Source organism: Pteropus alecto, unplaced genomic scaffold (assembly GCF_000325575.1).
Source record: "Pteropus alecto unplaced genomic scaffold, ASM32557v1 scaffold73, whole genome shotgun sequence".
NCBI classification, from domain to species: Eukaryota; Metazoa; Chordata; class Mammalia; order Chiroptera; family Pteropodidae; genus Pteropus; species Pteropus alecto.
Window position 1 is genome coordinate 3,872,181 of NW_006436284.1, and position 26,104 is coordinate 3,898,284.

Consider the following 26,104-nt stretch of genomic DNA (forward strand, 5'->3'; position numbering starts at 1 on the left):
CCTCCCCACCCCCGTCAGATCCGCCTTCTTCTTGCTCTCCCAGGCAAGATCACCATGAATTTTGCATTTATCAATGCTTTTCTTTCTGATATTGCTAAGGATGTACATATTCCTAAAACAGCATTTAGTTTGGCATAGTTCTGAACTTTATGTAAAAAGAATACTACAGTATGTCTTCTTCCCCAATCTGCTTTTATAACTCAAGTGCAGATGACTGGAATTGTTCTTCCTTTTTTTGTAGATCCCGTTCTATAAAGACTGTGGTGACGATGGAGTTTGCATATCTGACCTAGTTCTAGATGTCCAACAGCTGCCAGCTGCTCAGTAAGCTTTACTTTAAAACTCATTGTAAAATGTAGAAATATAAGACACATTGGGCTATGTTACTCAAATGAATGTTTATAGAGATGTTTTTCTACAAAAGAAATATACATAATAAAGATCTTTAAAATCTAACTTTCAATTTCTACCATCCATATAGTAGTAAAACAATAATATAAAACCATTTATATTTGATGATTCCATTCCCTTCAATGTAATTGTAAGAGATAACCAAGAGCATTTACTTATTTATTGTCGATATCATTTTACAATGAAGACAGTCTATTATTAAGGAATATTCCAAATAAATCTAAAGAGTTTATATTTTTTAATGAGTGAAGTGTTTGAATCTGGCCTTTTTTCCCCTTAATGACTTCTTTTTCCTTTTTCTCCTTTTTTAACAGAGACCAACCCTTTATTGTTAGCAACCAAAACAAAAGATTAACATTTTCAGTAACACTGAAAAACAAAAAGGAAAGTGCATACAACACTGCAATTGTTGTTGATTTTTCGGAAAACTTGTTTTTTGCTTCCTGGTCCATGCCGGTACGTGATGACATCCGATGGCTATTGTGTCTCCTTCTCGTTGTCAATTACCGTCTTCCTTACACTCAAACTTCCATGTCCTCTCTATTGTCTGAAGAAGCACTTTACTATGATTACCATAGTTAAGGAAGCCCTTTAACTATGATCAGTCCTAACCTTATGGCTCCCGACTAGTTAAACCTCATGAGAACATAGCCTGGCTCTGTAGCTAGGCCAATCCGCTTCACAATTTAGGTCAGTTTTTCCTTTGCCCTGAGACTTGCAGTAGTGGCCAGATACTCGTGTAACTCTTCTTAGCCATCTGTGTGATGAGGCTGCCATGGTAGTGCACAGATGCTACGAGCTGCACTTGCTCTGAGGAGTCAGGAGTCCCACAGCTCAGCCACCAGTCTTGTGACAGCCAAGATGATGCATTCCAGCGAGGTCAGTTAATCAAGCTGATGACTATACCAGGAACACACTTGACCATGAATGCTCCCTGGTCCCTCCTCAGCCACTAGGCAACGAAAAGAAAAGGAGGGAAAGACTGAGATTTTCCAAATTATCTACCTACTTGATGAAAGAATTTTAAAATGTTTTCATCCAGTTTAAAGTCAATGTGGACTTAATAGATGTGGTATTCTAAACCTATTCTCATTCCAGTGTTTAAATTTCCTGTGCCAAACTACAACTTCTTATTTTAAAGAGGAAAAAAAAACCTGTGGAAAGCTAAAAAAAGAATCTTTGCATTATTTAAAATATACACACCAAGATATGATTTTGTTTTCTTCTCATGAAACTACAAATTTTGAATATATTAAGAGAAAGATTGTATTAAAGATAGCTTTTCTGAATATTAGATTAAAGTTATTTTGTGCTTCTGAAATATAAGAAGTATGATTTACTTCTGGGGGAAAATTTGAGTATTTGACCTCTCCTCTAGCTTGTTGGGTGTCCTGCTTAGCAACAAAAATTGTATATTAGCCACCTGGACAAATACATGATTTTTAAGTCTTAGGGGACAATAAATTACTTCAGCATGAACCAACCCTACACTGCTAAAATGTCTGTGGTTTATATATTCCTCATCATGGATGTGCACGCACACTCACGTTATGTACTAATTGATCATGGTTTCCTTGGTCTCGTTCAGGTTGATGGGACAGAAGTAACATGCCAGGTTACTTCTCAGAAGTCTGTTACCTGTGATGTAGGCTACCCTGCTTTAAAGAGGAAACAACAGGTACAACTTGGATTTCATCCTCAAATCCACTGTAGCCCCTCCCTCCTCAACACGAGTGTTAATTCACCAATACACATTCTTCATTATGTATCACCGTTCGATAGGCATCACACACTAACTGGCTGCATATTTGGAAGAAGTTTTAGAAATGTGAATTTTCTGTAAGTTAAAAAAAATGGGATTTCCCCTATGTAGTTCATTCTAAAAATAGGACATAAAATACGGAAATTTCTTTTTTCTGAATACTTTGAGCAACACTGGTCAAAGTGCTGTACGCAGAGTCCCAGATGTCATTTGTTAACCCTGGTAAGCAAATTTCATGCAGCACAAAGCTTTCAAATTCAGACAAGTATATATGTTCCTGTCATGTGATGACTTGTATATGTAGGTTGATAAAAAGATGTTCCACGAATTTGCAAGTTTAAGGTACATAAAATTCAGAATCAAACTGGAGTGATTTTTCTTTTATGGGAAACTTTTTTTTTTCATGTTGGCCCCTGAGTTTGAAGTACCATAGACTGATGAATTTTAATTTTGTGTATAGGTGACTTTTACTATTAACTTCGACTTCAATCTTCAAAACCTTCAAAATCAGGCATCTGTCAGTTTCCAAGCCTTAAGGTAAAAAACATAACGAAGTCATGAATACATGATGATGGCTTTTATAATATTTCTCTTTAAGTAATTTCCTAATGCTTGTTTCTACAGTGAAAGCTACGAAGAAAACAAGGCAGATAATTCTGTCAACCTCAAAATTCCTCTGCTGTATGATGCTGAAATTCACATCACAAGGTAGGTGAAACAGTGGGGCAGCCTGCAACCACTGACATCACTCTGGTTCATGACACATTTGGCTCATGGCTAAATGAATACTCTATATGCTCATTCTTAACTGGAGAATTGAATTAAAACATTTTCCCTTTGTCAACTAAAACAGAAGTTCAAGGTCAAACTGTTCCCGAGGGGAACCTTGAGCAACTCTTTGGGTTTTTTGACCGAGGGCGACGCCAGAAAGGCAGAGGACTAACCCTTCCGCCACATGCCAAGGGGAAAGCCCTGCAGGCCCTACAAGAGCTGCAAACCATCCCAAGTGTCCAAGCAGAACTCTCAGGGCCCTGAGAATTGCCACCACTTTCTTCTCCATGCCACTTTTCCTACTGTCTGTATGCAATCTCAAGTGGTATTCCCATTCCTGGACATTGAAGCCCCAGGCACAGTGCTTTGCACATAGTAGGTGCACCACAAATATTGAATCTACTCTCAGAAAAATTAGTTTCTGGTTGGAAAATTCCTGGCATAACAAATTAGGAGTTTCAAGAGGAAATGAAGCATTTTCCATAGGAGGTCATCCATGAAGAATGCCGTATTCCCTTTTCTTGCCTACCCAAAGCAAGTAAAACTGAGAGCAACGGCCAAAACGGTTCTAGTTTGACACCAGTTATATTGAATTGCTCAGAGACACAGGTGTCTTGAGAAGTGAATAGCATGTAAACACCACAGGTGCTAACAGGTTGGTATCATCACCTTCACCCCTACTTAGAAGTGAAGTGGTTTCATGGACACGGACTCATGGGCACAGCTCTGCAGGTACACAGGCTGCAGGTGATACCCACCTCCACGCCTGGGAACCAGAGTTCCCTACCCGATGAGGCACTAAGGCAGCTTCCCAGCACAAATCAGTGAGCACTGACAACACACAGCAGTATTCTCCCAAGACACCAGGCTGCCAAGTTTCCAGTGACAGCAGATTTCTCTAACTTCCATCATATCACTCCAGCCCCTACAAACACGGAATATGTAGATCATCCAATATATCACTGAACAAAAACAAAAAGGAAAATCTGTCACTATGTCTAGAGTCTGAGACACATGAGCAAGGATGAAAGGAATGCTTCTGTACCAAGTAAGTTGCAAAGAGCAAAAGCAGAAACAAAGCATAGTCCAAGTCCTCCATCCCTGAAAAATTAATCAAAAATTGCATATTTCAAAGGACCCTCAAATTGCTAAAATAAGTAATTCAAAACAAATGCAGCCAAAGAGATTGAAAGTACCACATTACCTGAATTTTTTTCTTTCTACCTGTATTGATTCTCTCTCATCCTAAATGTCTTTTCTTAATACAGACTTATGAGTCCACTCTTCACTGTGGCCAATTTTTCAGATATTTTAACATCAAATAAATATAAGGTTGAAGTGGGACTTCATTTTTACTACCATCTTAGCTATTTAATTTGTGATGGTAAACTGGACTCTAAGACAATCTGATGTCCTTTTAAAAATGTCATACAGTTGAGAAAACTAACATGGAGAATTTTCAAGAATAAAGCTAAAGTGGTACTCAATCCTACCACCCTGATAATTCCTCTTGATGTTTTTTAAAAAGGCATTAAATGTACATGGACAGAAAATCTGAACATTACAGAAAGATACAAATGGAAAATGAAATTATCCCTCCCCACCTCCTCTAGTCATCCCAAAGATGACTAACTTGACTGTTTTCAGAATACCTTCCAGATACTGGGTTTGTTTATCTATAAGGACACATGCATCTTTCTCTTTCTCTCTGTCTTTCTCCCCCACCTCCCTCACACACACACATACACATTTTATTTACCCAAATAGAATGACAAAACTCTTCTGTACCTTCCTTTGTATGTAATCCTAGAGAAATTCATATCGGGACATACAGATCGAACTTGTCCTATTCCTGACTGGATCATAATTTATGTAACTAATTTAATATTAATGAGATATTTGGTTGTTTTGCATTTTTATTTTGTTTTGTTTAACCATCACAATGCTGTAAAAAACAATCGCATTTTTAAACAAACATCTTTGCAAGTTTTTTGAAAAAAAGTCCTACCTGATTATTGAATGTATCCCTTAGCAACCACTTTCATACCATATAAATGTGCAGTTATACTGTGCATATGTGATGGGTGGAAATAGATGATAATAGAATTATTTCTAAAACAAAATCCTCTGAGTATTTACTGATCAAAACTTAAGTAACTTAAGGAACACTTAAGTAACAAATGGAAAAATGTCATCACTTTAAAATGCAAAAGTAGAACATATTAGTGAACTTAGAAACTGGCTGTACTTAGGGGCTCACACGAGATCTCTTGGTAAGCAAAGGGAATAATTCATGCGCAGACAGCCAGGCTTTCTGTTCCAAATCCTAGTCAGTGTTCTCATTTTCCATGTAACGCTAGCAGATCATTGTTTCCTCTCCTATATATAATCTTGACAGATACATCTATTTAAGTCTCTCTATGACATATTTTCCTTTGGAGAATTTGGAAAGTTTTTTTTAAGGAGCTATAAAAAAAGAAGGCAAGATTTTCAGTAAAGAAAAAAAAACCCTTCAGAAAATGTGTAGTCCATTTTTTTTTTTTTTTTTTTTTTTTTGTTTTTTTTTTTTTTTTGAGAAAATAGAATCAACATCCTATAATTAAGATAAATTTTCTGGTGAGAATGAATATTGCTTCTTAGACTCCTCACCCTGCTACCTGCTCCCCAACTCCACCGAAGCTCTGAGGAATCCAGCCTCAGAGCCCCATAAATGAGTGAGGAGAGGGGAAATTATCCAGTTATATTCCAGTCCATAGTCATCCTGTAGGAGTTCCTCCTACCTGGTCATCACTTCACTTGCAAACCCCAGCTAGCAATCCCAAGCAAAGGGTCAAAGCAGTCCAATGCCTCGAGGGCTAGTCTAATAAAACCTCTGGGTCAGCAATCGTATAGGTAGTCTCTACACTGGTGGTGGAAACAAACTGATCAACCCAATTCAGACCCAAAGCATTAGAGCTGGTTTAGAACTAGAGAAGGAGAGGGAGAAGAAACAGTAAAGAAAAGTGTATGTCCTGTTTCACAGGCACCCAGTAAAGAATTCTGCCGGAGCTAATGCCCCATGTTCTAGCATTGTATTTCAGCCATACTAAGTGGAAAATCATCTGGCTTATAAATCCATTCATCCAATCAACAAGGACTAAGTGTCCACAGTATTAACACACCAGTCAATATAATAGCAATTTGAGAAGAGTTCCACTATCAGTTCTAAATAATACATTTGTACTTATTTTAGAAACTTTACAACTGTAGACATAACACAAAGATTCTCAGCAGCAGAAAGATCATGAAGGGATATGCTTGGAAAGGAATTTGTTTTAGCCTTAGAAATGTACACTGGACCATAAGCTCATAAAAAGTATTTGTTTTCACTCAGCATTTTTGTACCTAAATGTAAACTATTTTGTTTGTAATATAAGCTAAAAGATACTTAAATAGAAGAAGCATTAAGCTTCAAGAACAGCAGCAAAACTAAAACATTTGGCTTTACAAACATCATCCAACAGATCTACCAACATAAGGTTTTATGAAGTTTCCTCGGATGGGAATGTTCCTTCTATCGTGCACAATTTTGAAGATATTGGTCCAAAATTCATCTTCTCCATTAAGGTCAGTAAGCCTGTCATGAGGATGAGAAATCAGCAGAAGGGGAAAGGAAAAACGAGGCCAGGAAGAGAAGAAGAAAGTAAAAATAAGTTGAACTATATAAGAGATTCTCAAACTTGAACATGCATTAGAATCACCTGGAGGACTTATTAAAACACATGTCACTGGGCTCCATCTCCAGAGTTTCTGATTCAGTAAGTCCGAAGTGGGCCTAAAAATGTGCATTTCTAATAAGTTCCAGGTGATGCTGAAGCATCCCTACTTTGAGAACCACTAAGATAAATCAGCTAAGTAAAGATCTGGGCTTTGTGCATAGTTATGTGTCCTGGGTAAGGATAATTGACATATTTTGAAAGAAAATGTTCAACATTAATTAATAGAACATTAATATAATGGTATTACTGTGGGCAAAAGTCTCTGGAATGTAATTAGTATGCCAATTATCCTTGAGGACCACTTCTGTATAAGAAGCTTACCATTTGTATACAAGTATGTGTTTTGTACAGTCATGCTAAATAATATCTAGAAATATTTTAAAATCAATTTGTATTCTCTATTAGTATAAGCAATTATCAATCTAAAGATTGTTATCAATTAGAGAAATTAATTTGTGACATAAACTTTGGACAGTAAGAATTCATCCACGACCCTGAGTCTATACAATTTTTTTTGCTACATTTCCTACTGGTCTGTTACATGGTTGCACCTTGCAATTTGGTGACTAAAAAAAAATCTTTAAGAGTTTTGATTTATGATCCAGATACTGGAATTTATAAAATATGCATGGTATTTGGCAACTACTTCTTTTATGAAACATTCAGTCAATTAGTAGTAACAATAAAATAACATTCATAGAGAGTGTAATAAGTATCAGCCTTTATAACAAGTGCTTTACTTATGTTGACCCATTTAATCCCAGATTTTGAAGTTGGTAGGGTTATCATTCTTATGGGTGTTATTTAAAATGTTTTAACAACCAATAGGGCATGAGCACTGACCAATTAGAACAGACTCCCCACCAATGAGAATAGATGCTATAGATGCTAATGATTTGCCGATTATTTTACAAATGAGAATTATGGAAGCATAGAGAGGACACGTATCTTGCCCAAACCACATTACAGATGGTGGATGCTTTTAACCATCTAAGTCACAAATTACTTACTAGTTAAAGTTGTAGATATTGAGATTTTTCCAAGAGGTGAAACACAAAGACCCAAAATGTGACTGTAAAGTTCTTATAGACGAATCCTACCACTTAACAGTGCCCTTCATCAACACAGGGTATTGGTCACTTTCTTTGCAACGTGCGCATGATGTAGCAAAAACCAGAATGTTTCCTTCTGCACTATGTAGGTGACAACAGGAAGTGTTCCAGTAAGTATGGCATCTGTCATCATTCGCGTCCCTCAGTACACCAAAGAAAAGAACCCACTGATGTACCTGACTGGGGTACACACGGATCAGGTAAGGGCACCTGACTTGCCTATAAAAATGAGCACTTTCAATATGGAAACATATCTGTGAGGTAGGGGCGATCATATCTGACATCTTACAGATGGGAAACCAAGAAGATAACCCCTGTGCATCCTGGGTGCTGATTAACTATCAGTTAATTTCATATTAGAAGCAGGATATTGTTAAGAAAACAAATGCCTGAGGCTAGGGACTTACAAATGGCAGAAATTATTCATAAAGCCCCATCTTGGCCAGGTGAAGATCTGACCTTGTCAGAGCCCTGTTCACAGAGAAGTTAGTTGACTGGGAAGGGAAAGGTTGAACCCACAGTGGGAGAGAAGCTGGTCTACACCGCTGCGATTAGTAGCTGGTCTTCAAGCCGTCTGCCTGGAATTTCAGCCTATAGAACTCAATCCTGGCTGCTCATTTTAATCACCACAGCTGCTTTTTAAATACGAGATGCCTAGGCCCACCCCAGGCAGTTCAATCGCAATCTCTCTGGCTAAGGCGCCAGCACTGGTGTTTGTCTTTAAAAGCCCCCTGGTGGTTCTAACATGCAGCCTGGGTTGAGAAGCACTGCTCTTGTCAAACCCCTGCTATTGGCTCAGCCGTTGTCTAGCGCCTACTTAGCTAGTTCTAATGTGATCCCTGTGTTGTGCATAGCTGACCACGGGAAATCGAAATCCTAAAATGTTCCACAAAAGACAACCCTGAATTAAATCACTCACAGTCTACTGTGATTGCAAATTTGTCTTCATCACATATGGGCTATATGAGAACCAGTGCCACCCCATCAAGTCATGTCAGGAGCACCTGAATACTTCAAAGCTGACATTAGTTATGACAATAAGTGTGGCTAGGTCAACGCAGTGAAGGAAGCTAACATTCCTCCCCTGCCCCGACATGTGACAATAGGATTTCCTAACAGGTTGAAAGGAGTATCATAAACTGTTTTGCTTCCTAAGACTGATTTGATGGTTTTGTTTGTTTGTTTGTTTGTTTTTTAGGCTGGTGACATTAGTTGTAATGCTGAAATAAATCCACTGAAAATAGGACAAACATCTTCTTCCGTATCTTTCAAGAGTGAAAATTTCCGGCACGTGAAAGATTTGGTGAGGACAGGTTAATGGGGTGACAGTTTCCTTCGGAGATCTTTTTTTGTTTTGGCTGGAAATCAAAATTAATTCTTTTCTCTTGCCGCTTCATATCATAGAACTTTCTTATTTTGCCTTTGATGGACAGTACGAATCAGGATTTAGAAATACATGCTCAAATCTGTTATTGGAATTATTTAGACCATTATTATAAAACACATGTTCCAGATTTCATGAAATCAAAAGGACTCCATGTAAAACTACTGTTTTTGCGCTGTGCATTTTGGAAACACTGCAGAGAACTGTGAGGGAACTGGGCACGTGCTTTGGAGGAGAAGCTTCTTACATCCCTTGCCACATAATCGCTGGTGTCTTATTTAGCTGCTAAAATGCCTCTGGCCACATTTTTCTGTTTCTCAATATTTTATTATCTCTTGCTCAGAGTTATGCCTCCTTCTTTGGGAAAGAGACTTATCTACCATCTAGCATGGCGCTTGGCACATATTAAATATTTAAATAACTAAACATGTAGAAAACAGCAGTCCAATAGTTCTCCCCTGTGAACAACATTGAAATTCTGGTTTTCTCTCATTGAGATTGTTTTAGTTCATGACGGATGAGGAAAATGGGAAAAAAGGAGAACAAAATAATTTCATTTGTTTTTAGTATAATTACAGTATGAATGTAGTTTAAATCTAATAGGTAAAAATATCCAATAGAAACTTATCTCAGAGTATGCCAAAATATCATTTCTCTCAGCATTCTCTTTATTTTTGTGAAAATGTTTTGACTCTGTAAAAATGGCAGTTGCTGAGTGGGAATAACATAAAACAAACATGACAACACAAAAAAATACAAAGAACAAACTAAAGTTCTCCGGAAATACAACTGACACCATTTTAGTTTTAATTTTTTTCAATTAGTTGGCATTCGATATTAATAAACATCCTTCTCTATACCTCTCAGCATTAATCTACATATAGATATATGTATACTGTTACATAAATGGACCATGCTACTTTTAATAAGCCAATGTCATAGATTTTTTAAAATAGACTTTATTATTTAGAGCAGTTTTAGGTTCCCAGCAAAATTAAGTGGAAAGTAGAGAAATTTCCCATTTACCTATTTCCCCGACAGAGGCACAACCTCTCCCACTATCAAAATCCCCTCACACTATAGTGGGACATTTGTTTCAATTGATTTACCTACACTGACATATCATAATCACCCGAAGTCCAGAATTCATATTAGGTTCACTCTTAGTGTAGCACATTCTATGGTTTGAGCAAACATACAGTGACATGTATCCACCATTATAGTACCATACACTGCAGTTTCATTTTCCTAAAATGCCTGTGCTCCACCTAGTCGCCCCTCACTCCTTGACCCTCGGCAACCACGGATTCTTTTACTGTCAGGTTTTCTTCATCTATTGGGAACAGAGAGTACTCTCAGACACTTAGGGTGATTTTTTTGGTAATATTTATTATATCAAAAACATTTTTTTGCATAAGGAATTCATTTTTGCAACAAATACTGAACACCTGGTCTATGTGGGGCATGCCCCTGGTGGTCCTCATCCGCCAGCTTATACAGCATGAGGAAGAGTCTGCATCCTGTCTTTGCTTGGGACCTAAGTAGAGCCTCACCAGGTTAGGAACTGGTAAATGCTGCCTGTGCCTGCGCTGTCAGCAACCACGGATTCTTTTACTGTCAGGTTTTCTTCATCTAAAGAATGCATCTTTATCATGTTTAATGACTATATTGTACTGCATTTTGTATATGTATATTGAATAATTTACTCACCTAGGACATTGTTGATAAACGGAAGTTACTTAGTTTTCTGTTTTGTTTTGCTTGTATTTTTCACGGTCAGAAACATTCGTGCAGTAAACCAACTGGGTGTACTTTCCCCCGCACATTCGTGACTGTCTCCTGAGGAGCTCCCACACAGATGAGAAATGGCTGGGACAAAGGGGGTCCACTTTTTACATTTTGAGGCACAGTGCCAAAATCTCTTGAACAGTTACAAGTACTAATAGTTCATGAGATTGCCTGTTTCCTTAGATCCTTCCCAGCACTGGGTTTTATCTGTCTTGGTAAAATTTTAGCATTTATTTTTTAAAGCCCACACTAACCCTCTGTCTTCTTCTACTGTTGATCCCAACCTGAAAGAACTGCAGAACGGCTTCATGCAGTAATGTTACCTGCTGGCTGAAAGACCCTCAGGTGAAAGGAGAGTACTTCCTTAATGTGTCCACCAGAATCTGGAACGGGACTTTTGCAGCAGTAAGTACCAGCTTTATTTATCAGCTTTATCAATAGCAAAAAGAATCATAAGGCTCCATTGTCCAGAATTTCATAGCCTTTGATGAAATCAGTATTCTGGTCAATGTCAGCATAATAATGGGCCCAAATAAACAAGAGCAATTTTGCCCTGGAAAGCAACGTGCTTCCACTCCTTTCCAAAACTTGCTGAATTTGGCTGTGCCTCAGAATCACCTGGGGTGCTTGTCAAGCATCTGATTCTTAGAGTCCATACCACCCTACTACATCAGAATCTCTGGGAATGGTGTCAAGATCCCCTCTTCTGTCCTTGGGGTACAAGGGCCAAGTGCTTTGCCTCTCTTCCCACGCTCTTGACTTTTCTGACTTTGTCTCCTTCTCCATGCCCAAAGCCAAATGCACGTGACTGTCTCCTTCTTTGAACTCCCAGCTCCTTGTCTGATGGATCTCAAACCACCAAGTAGATGAATCTAACATAAGGATCCATCTTCCCACATTAGAGCCAGGAAATCACTCTGCTCTCCTGTTTTGCCCCTTCTCTGGCACATACAATTTTTTTCGTCATTTCAATCTCTTGAAAAGTTTGAAGAAAGTGTCAACCGTGTTGGTGTTTTTCCATTTGGCAAGTACAACAGTAGTGATATCTGCTTTCAGCAGAGATTTTGGTAGCCAGAATTTCAGTCTGGAATGAAAAATATTAGGACAGACAGGGCTCCTTACATCTGCCTGCACAGTGGCTGTTTCTTTTACCAATACTGACTCTGATTGAGGCAGCAAAACAGAAATCAGTCTGAAACCTCCTGGGGGCCTTGTGGCTCTTTCTTGGGTTTGTTTTTGTTTTTGTTTGTTTGTTTGTCGTTATTGTTTTAAATGTATAAATCAGTCTTCTAGGTGCTTACCAACCAGACACTACTCCCTCTTTTCTAACCATTTCATGATCTCTCCATCAAACCCTGTGCCCTGCTATGGAGTTTTGTATAAGATTAGAGAACTAAGCTCCTTCCAAACTTGTTCCTGGAACCAAAATGTGAGGCGTTGGGTTTTCTTGCTTTCTTTTGTTTTGTTTTCTCATTAGTTGCATTTGCTTTCAAGCCTTCGGGGCACCTAAATCCTGTAAGATGCAAAGCGTGCCCTTAGTTACACCATCATCCCAGCTGCTGGGACGTTCAGTGCTCAGTTTCACCAACTAGTTTTTGGCTCCTTGGATTCAAGGAGCAAATATTTTCATAACGAAATTTGCCAGCTGGGAAGGAAAGCTGACTGTTGCAAATCAAAATGCAATCATGCTGACTCTGTAAAAAGCATTGAGTTTTTCTTGAGTTTGCTTAAAGCAACATCATTTTAACGGTAAGACTTTTCAAAGTACCTTTCCAAAGGTTTTCAGAAGTAGCAATTTCACTTCTGGGAGCAAAATTATGAAGAAGTGTAATATTTATGCTTTTTCAACATGGTTAAGATGGCTAAACTGAGAAAACCACCATAAGATTTATTGTAGTATATCAAGTCCTGCACACCTTCCTCCTAAGTGAAAGGTCAAACTTTTATCCACACCTTGTTTTCAGCTATTTCAATAGCAAAGTGGATGTTCTCAGACCACCTAGCAGATTCAGTCTAAAATATGGATCTCATTTCCTATATTAGAACCCATTGATTTTCTGCCTTTCATCCTCTTTCTGATGCAGTGCAAATCAATTTAACATTTCAAGTAATTTCATCATGAAGTGATTCCTTGAGCCTCTAAAATGATGACATTGTTGGCTGCCATTTGTAAGGAAAAGCGTTGCCCAATGCTAGTTACTTCACTCTCAGATATGCATGGCATACCCATCATAGGTTGTTAACCCTGCAGAATATTGTGTACCTGCGCAAAGGACCTGACTTGGGAGGGCAGATATATCAGTTATAAGGAAATTCTTTCATCGTTAGTCTACTGCAACTATGAAGCCAGCATTCACTTAACTGATTGTTTTTTTTTTTTTAATATAAACCATTATCAATACTTTTAATGTTCCCTCAATAATATATGTTTAAGAGATCAGGGATCAGGGATAATTTCTGATGCAATTGAGATTCCATATTCCATATTGAGAAAATTAAGAAGAGTAATCAGAGATTGAGCAAATGAGAAAGAAATAAATGGCTCACTTTTTGGATATGCATTCTCTCTTTCTGGCTCCCAGATATAGTTTAGCAAATTACCTCATGGAGTACATTGAATCATATGCCCTAGTAACCAGAAAAACTGAGTCCTAGTAGCCAGAGCATGTGAAGGCAGTTCTCAAATTTGGGTATTGTATTCTATTTAAAAGCAAGCATCAAGCCCAATATTTGCATTATAGAAAAAAGAATATATACATCAATAGTATATCTATTAAAAAATAGATTATTTTTCTACAGTAGACCCAGGAATGCATATAGTTACTTCGTATTAGGTTACTAGAAACATCGGCATAAAATATATGTCCTTTCTATCTGCCTTCCCCAAATCCAGTATTTTTTTTTAATAGAAATGCTTAGATCAGGAAATCTGAAATTGTTACTCATGTTATATAGCATGACAAATTGTTCAGGGTGTCTGCTGCTGACATGCATGGCCGAATTCAAGTGCACTTTTAAACAGTACTATTTTACATATGTGCACTCATAAAAAAAATTCTCTTCCCTTTTTTAATCTGATCTTCCATCCATTATGTGACTTATTCAGGTAAATATATAAAAATCGAGTTTGCAATTTTCCCTCATGGCTCAAACTTCATTAAGTTTTTAAAAATCTGAACTAGGGTCTTTCCTAATTAAAAACTTCATTTCTAAACCCTTGTTTTTCAACCCTGTTCTCACATTAGAATCACCTAGACAAATATTTTAACCTGCCGATGTCTGAACTCCACCTGTACCCCTCTCCCAGAGATTTGGTTTACTTTGCTATGGCAGGGCCCAGTCATCCACACATTTGAAATCCCCTGCATACTTGTCATGTGTGGTCCTGTCACATACCACTGATTTCAGCCCACAGTTCCTTAAGTCTTCAGAGTTGGTATTTGCTCTGTCACCTTCAAGGAAATTAATAAATAATAATCATGCTGAGTTTTATGAATTAACTTCTGCTAGGACAAAATATATTCTTTATTCTTATGTTCCAGTCGACTTTCCAGACCGTACAGCTGACGGCCTCTGCAGAAATCGACACCTACAACCCTCAGATATATGTGATCGAAGAAAACACTGTCACGGTGAGCACATCGCATCCCTCTCCCCGCTGGCAGCAGAGTCTACGACAGACGGTCCATTTCTTAAACTTAGAATAGTGGTACCTCTCACCTACATGTATGCAGAAGTATCTTACTGAAACTCTAAAAACCTCATGTTTATTACGTCAAGCTTTTGGCCAAGGGTGCTTGCTAGTCAAAAAGTTCAGTGATATAGTTGATGGACTTGCTCCCTCCTCCACGCCCCCACCTCATGCTGGCAAAGCTGCATCAGAAGTGATGATCCAATGAAAAGCAGAACAGAAGGGGCTCCATCCTGCTTGTGGCTCCCTTCTCCAGACCTAAACCACACCATCAGTTCTTTCTTCCTCCTCATGCTTACACAAAACTGTCTAGATCTTAGGCCACAAAGTCTAAGCCATGCTTATTTGAATCATATACTGTATTTTAGAGTATTTTTTAAAGACTAGTGATGAAATATGCTTAATAAATAGGACATTAGAGCGCTTTTTTAGTAGTATTCCTTATAACTAGACACTGACACTATATGAAATGTCCATTCATTAGGTCTAACAGTCTAGAAAACTACAAACGATCCCTTTGATTAAAAAAGATTTTGCAAAAGAATGAAATTTCAGAGAAAACAAAGGCTCACTTGTTCCCAAAGCTGGCACAGGACAACTTTACTTTGCACTGAAACTCTTGGAATACGCCATATTTAGATATAGTGGGATTTCCTTGCCCAGCTAATCTGCGGGCAGAGCCCTGAGCATTTTCCTCCCAAAGCTTTTGTTAGAAATTGGAAAGCAGTTCAAGACTCTTCTCCCACAGCCAGCTTAGCAGTTGGCCTCAGTCCACTGTTGCAGCCTATGAACTTGGTTAAAAATTCAATGGCCTTGTGAACTCTGGACCTTTCCCAATGCCTGAGTAGAGCTCACAGCGCTGTTAGCCACTCTTGTCCCAAGAAAAATGATTCCACACAATAGAGGATGCTTCTCTGCCTCTGGCTTAAACCCTCTGCAAAGACCCACACTCTCTCTTCCGAGGCTGGGTGTGGAAAATCAGAAATACAGCCAAAGGAAATGTGGTCTTCAAATTCAGAGTGCTATGAACTTAGCCTTGCAGAAAAGTACTATAGGTATTGCAAAAGTCCATTTTAGAAAAACGTAGTGTTCAGACAATGCCTGAACCTCTTCTGAAGTTTTTGTTTCTTCAGAAAGCAGTATTCGATATATTAATTGAAAATTCGAATTAACAATTTTAATGAACCTTTAGGAAATTTCTCTTTTTCTGGTTTTCTCTGAGCAATATTGATAAATATCAGGCCAACTACTACTCTATTGTGTCTATGAAAATATTTTTGGACTCCAAATAAAAATTAAATAACTTTTTGAATAATATTTGGAATCCAAATAATAAATTGACATATCCCTACAGGTAAATAAGTGATTCTTAAATTTATTTGAATCCCAGGCCCATTTAAAAATCTGATACAGAAATGTCATACTCATAGATCCTTATGGATCCATGGACCCCAGATGAGGAAGTTCTGGAATGGAGAGAAGTAGAGCTATGTCTGCCATTAATCAGCAAACTATATGAATTTATGCTTTAGTCTTAAGCTTATAAAGCCTTATTTTAGCCCTTGAAGACACAAATGAGAAGACATATAGTCACCAAAAGAACATATTCAAGTTCAGCCGAACTCATAATTCTATGATGAAAAGCAGCTCGCCTGCCACTGTCAGTGTTAAATCAAGTAAATAAATTAGGTTTTGTCCCCTTGTTTTGCTCTGAAATGCAATTTTTTAAGAATATGTTTTGTGGAGGAAATGGTTGTGATTCTTCCTACGACATACACACACACACACACAAACGGTTTTACTGTTAAAACTCATAGGGCAGCCATTCCATTACAAAGTCACAAACCTGCCAGGAAGTGGACATAAAGAATCATAGGTAGCCCCAAGGGCAATTTTATTGCTAAAATGGTCGATTTGAGCCCTAGGACTTTTCTGCAATACATATCAAGTAATCTTGACTGGAAGTTAAGAGAAATCAACATTTTAGGATCCCAGTACAAAGTCGTTGTTGCTCAATCACAAGGGATTTGGCTTGTTAATTTCTTTGACCTTTGTGTCCCCTCCCCAACACTGGATTCCAAATGCTTTCACTCGACAATGAAATTGTATGCAAGAAATCAAAATCGCTATTTCATAAATAATTAATGCATCTGAGATTGTCAGAGACGACATATCTGCTAAATTCTGATGCAGTTAAAGGGAGGAAACTAGAAAACTTATATTCTTTGCCTGTACTCTGCAGGAGTGTTCTCTAGAAATTGTACTGCACAGTGTTTGAGAAACACGATCATGTGCAAGTCACATCACCTTTCAAGGCCATATTTTATACAATTAGAATCTGACTAGGCCATCTCACTTTCTTTGGGTGCTAAATTAGTTAACTCAATTGTTGTATATATACATTTACAGATTCCCATTACGATAATGAAACCCCATGAGAAAGCCGAAGTACCAACCGGAGTTATAGTAGGAAGTGTAATTGCTGGAATCCTTTTGCTATTAGCTCTGGTTGCAATTTTATGGAAGGTAAGAAAAGTTTCATATTTAAAAATTAGGGTTTCCTAAAGACCTCTGTCTTAAATTTCCTGATCGAACAGCAACCTTAAGTTTTATCATAAGAGAAAAGGCAATGCAAGTTTATTAGCAAATTCTCACTCAAGTCCTTGAAAACAATCAGTAAGGCTTTTATCTCTTCAGTCTTGGTCCCTATCCTTCCTCCCCTTCCCGCCCCCTACCTCCAAACTTCCTTTCTTCCAGACCCCAGAATGTTTTATTCAGCTGCAAATAAGTAGACCCTGAAAAACCAAACTTTATGCAGTTCAGTACAACTCTCTGGGTATTAATTTTCTCACCAAAGGGCTGACACTGGGTCAGTTCCATGGTCTGCATATCCCCCTCTCCAGAGCCCCAGGGATTCCAGGTGCTTTAGGGAAAGTGGGCAGCAAGGTGGGGCGGGGGGGCGGGTGTGGTTAAGGCCCCATACAAAATAAGCCTTAGATAGTAACATTTTTACATCATCATCTTACAGCTTGGCTTCTTCAAAAGAAAATATGAAAAAATGACCAAAAATCCAGATGAGATGGACGAGACCACAGAACTCAATAGCTGAACCACCAGCAATTCTCACTGTAGTGGGACTAGGCGGCATCACAGCTATTTGCTATTTGCATGAATGGATTTTTTTTTAAATCCCAGTGTTTTATAATGTAATAGGTAAATTAGCCTGATATTTTAAGAAAACTGCAGGTCAGTTTGGAAAAAAGAAATTGGGGCGGGAGTGGGGAGATGTAAAAGACTTATTTTATACGGGAAAAGTGATCTTTATGCTGGCTGGTCCAGAGTTTACATTATAACGTGCATTATGTCAGAAAGGTGAAATGCTTCCAAACATGAGATGTCTTAAAGAAAAATATAACCTTTTCATTTTTTGAGGAGGAGGGGAAACCCAATCATGTAAAATAATTGTTTTTAAACAGCAATCAACAATAGTGGAAGTACTTGGTATAGAGATGTAATTAATTTGGATATTGATGCTGATAGTGAAAAAAAAAACACAACACAGGTCTTCAACTTATGCTGCTCATCCAAAACTACCACAGAGGATATTTTATGTGAGTTTTGTCTATCAACTAGGTAAAATTTGCTATTGTCAGCCCACAGCTGCCTCCTCAGAGTCCCTTTCTTGCTATGATGTACTTATCAAAACCTGCCTGAATAACTGGTGGGAGACTAGAGTATGCCTCCTGCAGAGGAAATCTCCATTTAAGTGGGGGGGGGGGGGCGGGGGGAGTAATTTAGAGGCCAAAGCACAAAATTTTGCTTAAAATCTTTGATGACATTTACAGTAAAATCCTGTTGGCGGGCCAGCCTGTGCCAGAGGAAGCAGCAGCAGGTCTCCTTTCTCCTTGAAGATGCACAGCTGGCTGACCTGACTGGCTGGCTGGCTGGCAGGGACCTAGTAAATTTTTGAAAGATGAGTAACTTCTTTGGCATCCTTCCTCCTTCTACACCGAACCACTCTCCTGCCTCCTGTTGCCCTCATCTTCTAGAAGCCTGCCAAAGCCTGCTTCCTCTCCAGTAGTCCAGAGTTACCCACATTCCTTTACCGCTTGTCTAAATCTCCCTTTCCCTCGGGGCGGCTGCTCTTCACTAGGTGTGACTATGAAAGCCATCTGTTTAACTTACACACTTGAGTGAATTACTGTATAACTCCCTTAACTTCAGGAAACTATTTTCATTTATTGCTAAACGAATAAGAAAAACAGGGCCTGGGTGAATTTCTAATTGTTGGCATTTCAGGCAGTGTAAACAAGGTAAAGTAAAAGGTCATCTCAGGAATTTGCCAGAAAGTACAAAGAGACATTGGGAACCACCAAATTCGCAGGTGCATCTCTCTGTGCTTTTCCAGACTTAAAACTTCCAGAATGACTTTCAATTGGGCAAGTTTGCTCACAAGGTAGATTCTTAGGTCCCAAATGTGAGAGTCTTATTTGGTTGGATTGGAATGAGGCCCAGGAATGGTTATTTTAACAAGCATCCAATCATTAACATGGGAATGGACCACTGTGAAGAACACCCCCATTTCTCCTTTTGCACTTTCTTTTCTCTTTCTTAGCCCACACAGTTTTTAGAAGGTGGGACCAGGAGAAAGTGCACAGGCAAAAGCAGTGGGGACTATGCTACGTCAGAAACTGCAGAACTAAAGCTTCAGACAAGTCACTCTGCCTCTATAAACTTCGGTGTCCTCATTATAAAATGGGAAGACTGGGTAGGAGCTCAGCAGTGATGCTTTTAGCTTTAAAAGTCTAGGATCTGGATTTCTTATAATACAAGTAGACAATCCTCAAAGAATTTGACTTTGAAAAAGAAGTCAGAGGAAAACAGGTATTTGCCATGTGCATCCGGCCCCAACTGCCCTCCTGGCCTCGCCCCTGTGATGGCAGTCCAGAGCAATGTACACAGTTTAATGATTTATTTTGTATTTGACAAAACAAAGAAGCGGCGGCGGGGGGGCGGGGGGCGCGGGGCAGGGAAATTAGCCATAAAATGTCAGGGAGTTACAGCAAAAACAGCATGGTATTTTTCTAGTTAGATGTGCTGGAGCCTAATTCTTAGAACAGCTGTGTGGATTCAAATGCTTTAATTCCAATAAAAATTTTATTTGAAGTGTGGAGGAGAAACTAGTCATCAAGTTGATAAAGAATACTTAATAAACCATGTAACTGCATCGTGCGTACATATATACATACATATACACACACACACACACACACACACACACACACACACACACACACACATACTAGTTCTTCAATGTATATACAAAGAATTATAGCATGTCAGCCTTTTATCTTACTCAACCACTAAACTGAGGCCACATACAAACAGAGAGCTGGAGGGCTTAGGCAAACTCAGCTTAGGAAATCTGCCTTGATGGCGCTGTCTCCATGAAGTAGTTGGATTACTAAAAACTAAAAAATTGGCCACTTGTCTCTGCACCATTTTGACACTAAGGTGGGATTTCACAACCTTGGCACTACTGACATTTGGAGCCAGGTGATTCTTTCTTGTGGGGATTGTCCTGTGCATCGCTGGATGCTTAATAGTACCCCTGGCCTCTAACTGTCATATGCCAAGAGCCCCTCTCCCCCTATAGTCATGACAATCAAAAATGTCTTCTCAGAGGCAAAATCATCCCATTGAGAACCACTGCACTAAGAGCACATGGCCTAAATAGGCAACTTCTGTTATCAGACCGATGGTTCGAGGCAGAGACTCTGTTTCTCTATAGAGGAGTATTTCTTAAGCACTTTTAAGCGAAGGAGAGTATTCTTCCAAGAAATTAAAGAAAAAAATCAACACTGTTTGAAAATAAGTTATATAGTCCTATTCAGCTATACTTTTGCTTTGAAACCAAGTAGAGTGTGGGGCATCCTAAGGTTCCCATTTCATAAATGTTATCTAGACAAGATGTATAGAATGAGAAAAAACAGAGCTGCTTCACGCATGGCTGCCACACAGGCTTTGTATAGTATCGGAGTAAAATAGTTTGTGAAGAAACTACATTGAGATTTGAAATTGTACATTGCTCATTTTAGCAGCAAAATGAAAGCTTCTAACTGGACAGAAATTCTTTCCAGTTTGCAATATTATTTTTATAAAACAGGAGAAGTTCTCTATTAACTGTGAAGAGTATAGAAAACCAATTTATCATAATCACACAAGTGATTATACTAAAAGTTATTACAAAAGGTACAATTTTATAGTATATTTATATATTCTGATATACAGCTATAACTTAATGGAGGAAAATCACATAAATTAAGACATCATTCAACAGAAAGCAAGATTCCTCAAACTGAGCTCCCTGGTCCATCTTTAATATTTCAATTTGCACACAGAAAATAACTGTGTACACAACATTTTAGGACTATGCCCTTCAGGTACAGTAACGCACAGCCATTTTAATTAATTTGAAAGACGAAACATTTAGAGGTAAAAGGTAAACGTGAGGGTAAAGTCTAAATAAATAAAAATGGAAACTACTTCTTTGAACCTTAAAGAATGAAAATGTAGCCATTAAGTAAACATACAAAGATGGTTTCATATGTATCTGATTTATTTTGGCAAATAAAGTTAAAATATAAATGTACATAGTGCACAGCTGTTAGAATTGTATATTTTTTCAAGACAAATTGTCTTGGATATTTTCTTCATATATAATGTACAAATCTTTGTTAAGATGTAATAAGTATATTGTTTTTAAATAGTTTTTGTCTTTTCTCCCCACCAAAAATGAAAACGAATGTATGCATGTTTGTAAACTGAGTTGCACAATTCATTTCTAAGAAACAAAAAGCAAATTGGAGTAACTAACGTGAATTACATAACAGCTTTTCTCATATAATTGCAAACCACTCTGCATATCACGAGACTGAATATTTTAAAATCATTTTGAAAATAAAGCTATTTACTTTGGATTTAGAACATTACAGCTTATTTTTCTTATGCACTCATTGTGCTTCATAACACATTCAGAACACACCAGTAGGAGAGAGAGGATGTATCTCCAATCTGACTTTACCAGCAGTGACCACAAGGATGTTTTGCAGGAACCTTAAACTGCCCTCAAAGTTTAGGAACTAGGTGTGAAGCCTTGCTCCTCACACTGTGGTCCACAGATAGCCCTTGCTGCATCACTTGGAGCCTGTCCCAAAATGCAGATCTCAGGTGCCACCCGCAACTACTGAATTCAAATAGAAATTTAAAAATGAGATCCCCAGGTAATTCGTTTTACGTTAAAGTTTGAGAAGTACTACTCTAAAGCACAACTTTTGAAATAAACGTGTGCTTGGAATACAGGAGAGGAAAAAAGTCAGGCAAACTGCTGCAACCTGTAGAAATAACCATCAGCATAGGTGTGTTTGTGTGCATGTGTGTTTAATTGTAGTAGCAGGCTGAAGGGCTTAAATATTTTTATTATAAGGATTAAATATGCTAAAATGAATGTGCTGACATTATAAAAGAAGATACATACCAGGCTCACAGACTAGCTATCATTGTATAGATGGCACATTAATATGCGAAGGTTGGGTGGTATGTGCTGCCATTTACACTGAGGCACAGACGGCTCCCATTTCCCTATCAGGTGATCAATCTCTCACATGCCTTCCGCAACTCTGCCCATCTCAATTCCGGTAAACCAAGTCACAAGGGCAGCTTCCTGCACAACCACCATCCATCAGTAAGTGTGTTTGGTATGATCATACATTAAAATACAATTTTGGAGAAAAAGAACACTTGGTTAAGCAGTGCTGCTAAAGACCTATATTAAAGCTACCATTTTGTACCAAGTTGGAAAATAATTTTATATTTACTCATTTCAAAAAAAATAATTCCTTTTACTTATTCTATATCACCTTTTAAAAACTACAAACAGCATTTTAAAAACTCCTCCTTCATTCTATCATAACTCTTTAATATTTTAAACTAATATACCAGTTAAAGAACAAAAATCACCTTATTCAAAATCAGGGACTAATTTTCATCTAAGAACCACCCCAACCTAACTTACTTAAAAAAAAAAAATGACTATTAACTAAACCGAATTTTTTGGTTCGGTGCAAAATAAGTTAACAGACTAAAAAATCTAAAATGCAGGTTGCTCTTACTATAGCCCTGGCTCTACTGCCCTCTTCTGGGTAAGCTATCTAACTACATCACACAAATCATTACCACATTAGTTACCTACCTGTCACCAAGTTATTACAGTATTACTGAATATATTCCCTATGCTATACATTACATCACTGTGACTTGTTTATTTTATAACTGGAAGTTTTCGCCTCTTAATTCTCTTGACCTAGTTTGCCTGCCCCAACCCCTCTCCTCTCTAGTAACCACTAGTTTTGTTTCTTACATATGAATCTATTTTTTTCCATAAATATATTCCACATGTAAGTGAAATCATACAGTATTTGTCTTTCTCTTGCTTATTTCACTTGGCATAAAATCATACATCTGATAAGGAGCTAATATTCAAAATATATAAAAAATTTCCACATCTTAGTGTCAAAAACAAAACCTAATTTAAAAATAGGCAGAAGACTTGAACATTTTTCCAAAGAAGACGTATAGAAGGCCAATAGACACATGAAAAGATGCTTAAATCACTAATCTTCATGGAAATGCAAATCAAAACCACAGTAAGCTATCACCTCACACCTCTCAGATCAGCTGTCATCACAAAGACAAAAAATAACAAGAGTTGATGAGGATGTAGAAAAAAGGGTACCTTCACTCACGGCTGATGGGAATGTAAAATGGTGCAGGCACTATGGAAAACAGTAGGGAGGTTCTTCAAAAAATTAAGAACAGACCTACCATACAATCCAGCAATTCCACTTCTGGGTATTTATCCAAAGAAAATGAAAACTAATTTAAAGAACTAAATGCACCCCTATGTTCATTGCAGAACTGTTACAATAGACAAGGTGTAGAGGCAACCTAAGTGTCCACTGAGATTTCTTAACATACTCAATGCTTAGTAACTATGTAAGATGTCATAGAATGGTAGGAGGGAAGGGAGTGGAGGAGAAAAGTTGCAACTATCCACTCATTTAGCCAGATATGTCTGTGCATCTATAAACAGCACTATAACTACATGTCACAGGAGTATAATTTGGGGCACAATACTTAACATCAGCAGCACTTCTGAGCACTTTTAAGTGCATGTTCTGGAGATAAACTAATAGATGCAGTACATCACATACCAGTAAGTGCCACAACTAAATATAAAACAGAGCAAGAAAACAGGATTCCAGTTTTAAATAGAGACAGCTGAGGAGGTAACATTTAATTAGGGACTGAAATAAAGGGAGGAAGCAGATTATAGGAATATCTGGAAGAGCATCCTAGACCAAGGAACAGGTAAAGGCCCTAAGGCCGAAAAAGCTTGCCACATACCAACTACAGCAAAGCAGGGAGACTGGAGCAAGAGAGGAGGTAAGGAGCAGGGCTATGAGTTTCTAGGGTGTGATTAGCTATCGGAAGGTTCTGAGCAGGATGATGAAATGGCCTAAGTAGGAGATGGAAGAGTGGTGGCAGGGGCAGGTGTCAGCAGGTCACAGCAATAGTCCAAGAGTAATGGAGTGGGAGCTTGGACAACAGACGTAGCAGTGGAATTAGGGAGAAGTGACTTAATTCAAAAGATATCCAGAAATCTGTTTTCTAATTCTCCAATGGCTTCATTCAGGGACCTGAGATGGAGACTCAAACTACTGGCTTCTTAATCACTGTTTTGCACAATATACTGAAAATATACTGTGACTCTAAACATCATATCCAAAGGACAAATATATCCACAAAATCACAAAATACTTCACTCATCATCTGCTGTTACTTTCAAAGAAGATAAAATTCTCGTTTTTCTACCTGTTGAAATATACTTACACCATAATTTGAATGTCCTATTTCTTGAGGGAATTTATCTATCATATAAAGCCACAGTTCCTAAGTGACTTTAAAACCTTACAGACAATCTGCTTAAAGGCTAATTTTTTTTAAGATACTCTCCTAATTACTTGAGCAGCCCCGTTACAGACAGAAATTCCGTGTCAGAGCGATGCTAACCTCTTAATATCTCAACCTCCAATTAACTCTGCCACTTCTAAAAAAGTGAGGATCAATGAAGACCACGTTTAAGTCCAATGCGATGCACTACAAATTTTCAGGGACATTCCGTCCCAGTTTCGGCACATCTCAGATTAACTCTTTAACTTGTATAGTGGAGAGTCAAAAGCATAACAGTCTGTGTTCCAGACTTAAAATAAAGCCTACTCAATGAAGGCATTATTCTTTAAAATCATGTTTAAAAAAAATTTTTTTTTAAGATAATTACCATCAATAAAGATCCTCTAAAAAAATATTCAGTAGGAAAATCCTGAAATCCAAATATACCTCATATTAACATATATGACATAATAAACATATTAACATGGGTACAATTCTTTGGAATATCTACAGTGGGCCAGTAAATCCATAATGTGCTTCCAGCCCTGGGAAAAGGCTAAACTTTGATGGAAGGGAGAAAGAAGCATTGAATTCAGAGAGGGTAAGGCTGAGACCAGACAGGCAACCCCGTTTCAGTAAGGGAGTGATAGGTGAGGGTCTGTCTACCTTTTCAGGATCCTTCTGGCCCAATCTCTCTGGACAGCGCAGGCACAGGCAGCATTTACCAGTTCCTAACCTGGTGAGGCTCCCAAGCAAAGACAAGATGCAGACTCTTCCTCATGCTGTGTAAGCTGGCAGATGAGGACCACCAGCGGCATGCCCCACATAGACCAGGTGTTCAATATTTGTTGCAAAAATGAATTCCTTAAGCAAAAAATGTTTTTGATGTAAGAAATATTACCAAAAAAAATCAACCTAAGTGTCTGAGAGTACTCTCTGTTCCCAATACGCATAATGCAAATTTTGTGATGTCAATTGCCGAAAATTATATTAAGAACCATATGGAACTTGTATACTCAGTTCTACCAAGATAGTACATAGGTTGACCAAAAATTGGATCTTGTTTAGTATTTTGCAGAAAATCTGTTTTTTAATGACTTTGCTAATGATGTTACATAAGCAACTAAAATGAAAAGTATCTGAATATACTTCAATGAATAACCATTTGATTTTCCTTAATTGATTGTGGGTCAAATTTTAAATATCAACTAATATTGTAACACAAACCAAGCCTGTTGCTAGTCAGTTTGCCTGGTTTTACAATTTTATGCTGATCCGTATATTCAAACAATATTAATAACTGATAAAATACAATAAGTATTTTGGTAAGATGATAGGTTATGAAATACTAGAAATTTCCATATAATGAAATACATGTCTTAGGTAATATCACTAAATTTTAAAAAACAGAAAAAA

General features: G+C 37.9%; 1 protein-coding gene across 2 annotated transcripts in view; it reads left to right on the top strand.

The window, feature by feature from the left end:
* The window catches only part of ITGA2 (integrin subunit alpha 2), an 84,450-nt gene extending 62,786 nt beyond the window's left edge, over nt 1–21,664 (top strand). For both annotated transcript variants that reach the window (XM_006912450.3, XM_025047210.1), the window contains 12 exons: nt 242–324; nt 726–867; nt 2,000–2,089; nt 2,634–2,710; nt 2,798–2,881; nt 6,448–6,550; nt 7,904–8,014; nt 9,013–9,117; nt 11,278–11,391; nt 14,529–14,618; nt 17,087–17,203; nt 17,706–21,664. In XM_006912450.3, coding sequence (XP_006912512.1) covers nt 242–324; nt 726–867; nt 2,000–2,089; nt 2,634–2,710; nt 2,798–2,881; nt 6,448–6,550; nt 7,904–8,014; nt 9,013–9,117; nt 11,278–11,391; nt 14,529–14,618; nt 17,087–17,203; nt 17,706–17,786 — 1,197 coding nt within the window. In that variant the 3' untranslated portion in view covers nt 17,787–21,664. The remainder of the gene's footprint in view (nt 1–241; nt 325–725; nt 868–1,999; nt 2,090–2,633; nt 2,711–2,797; nt 2,882–6,447; nt 6,551–7,903; nt 8,015–9,012; nt 9,118–11,277; nt 11,392–14,528; nt 14,619–17,086; nt 17,204–17,705) is intronic.
* The last annotated feature ends 4,440 nt before the right edge of the window (nt 21,665–26,104 follow it).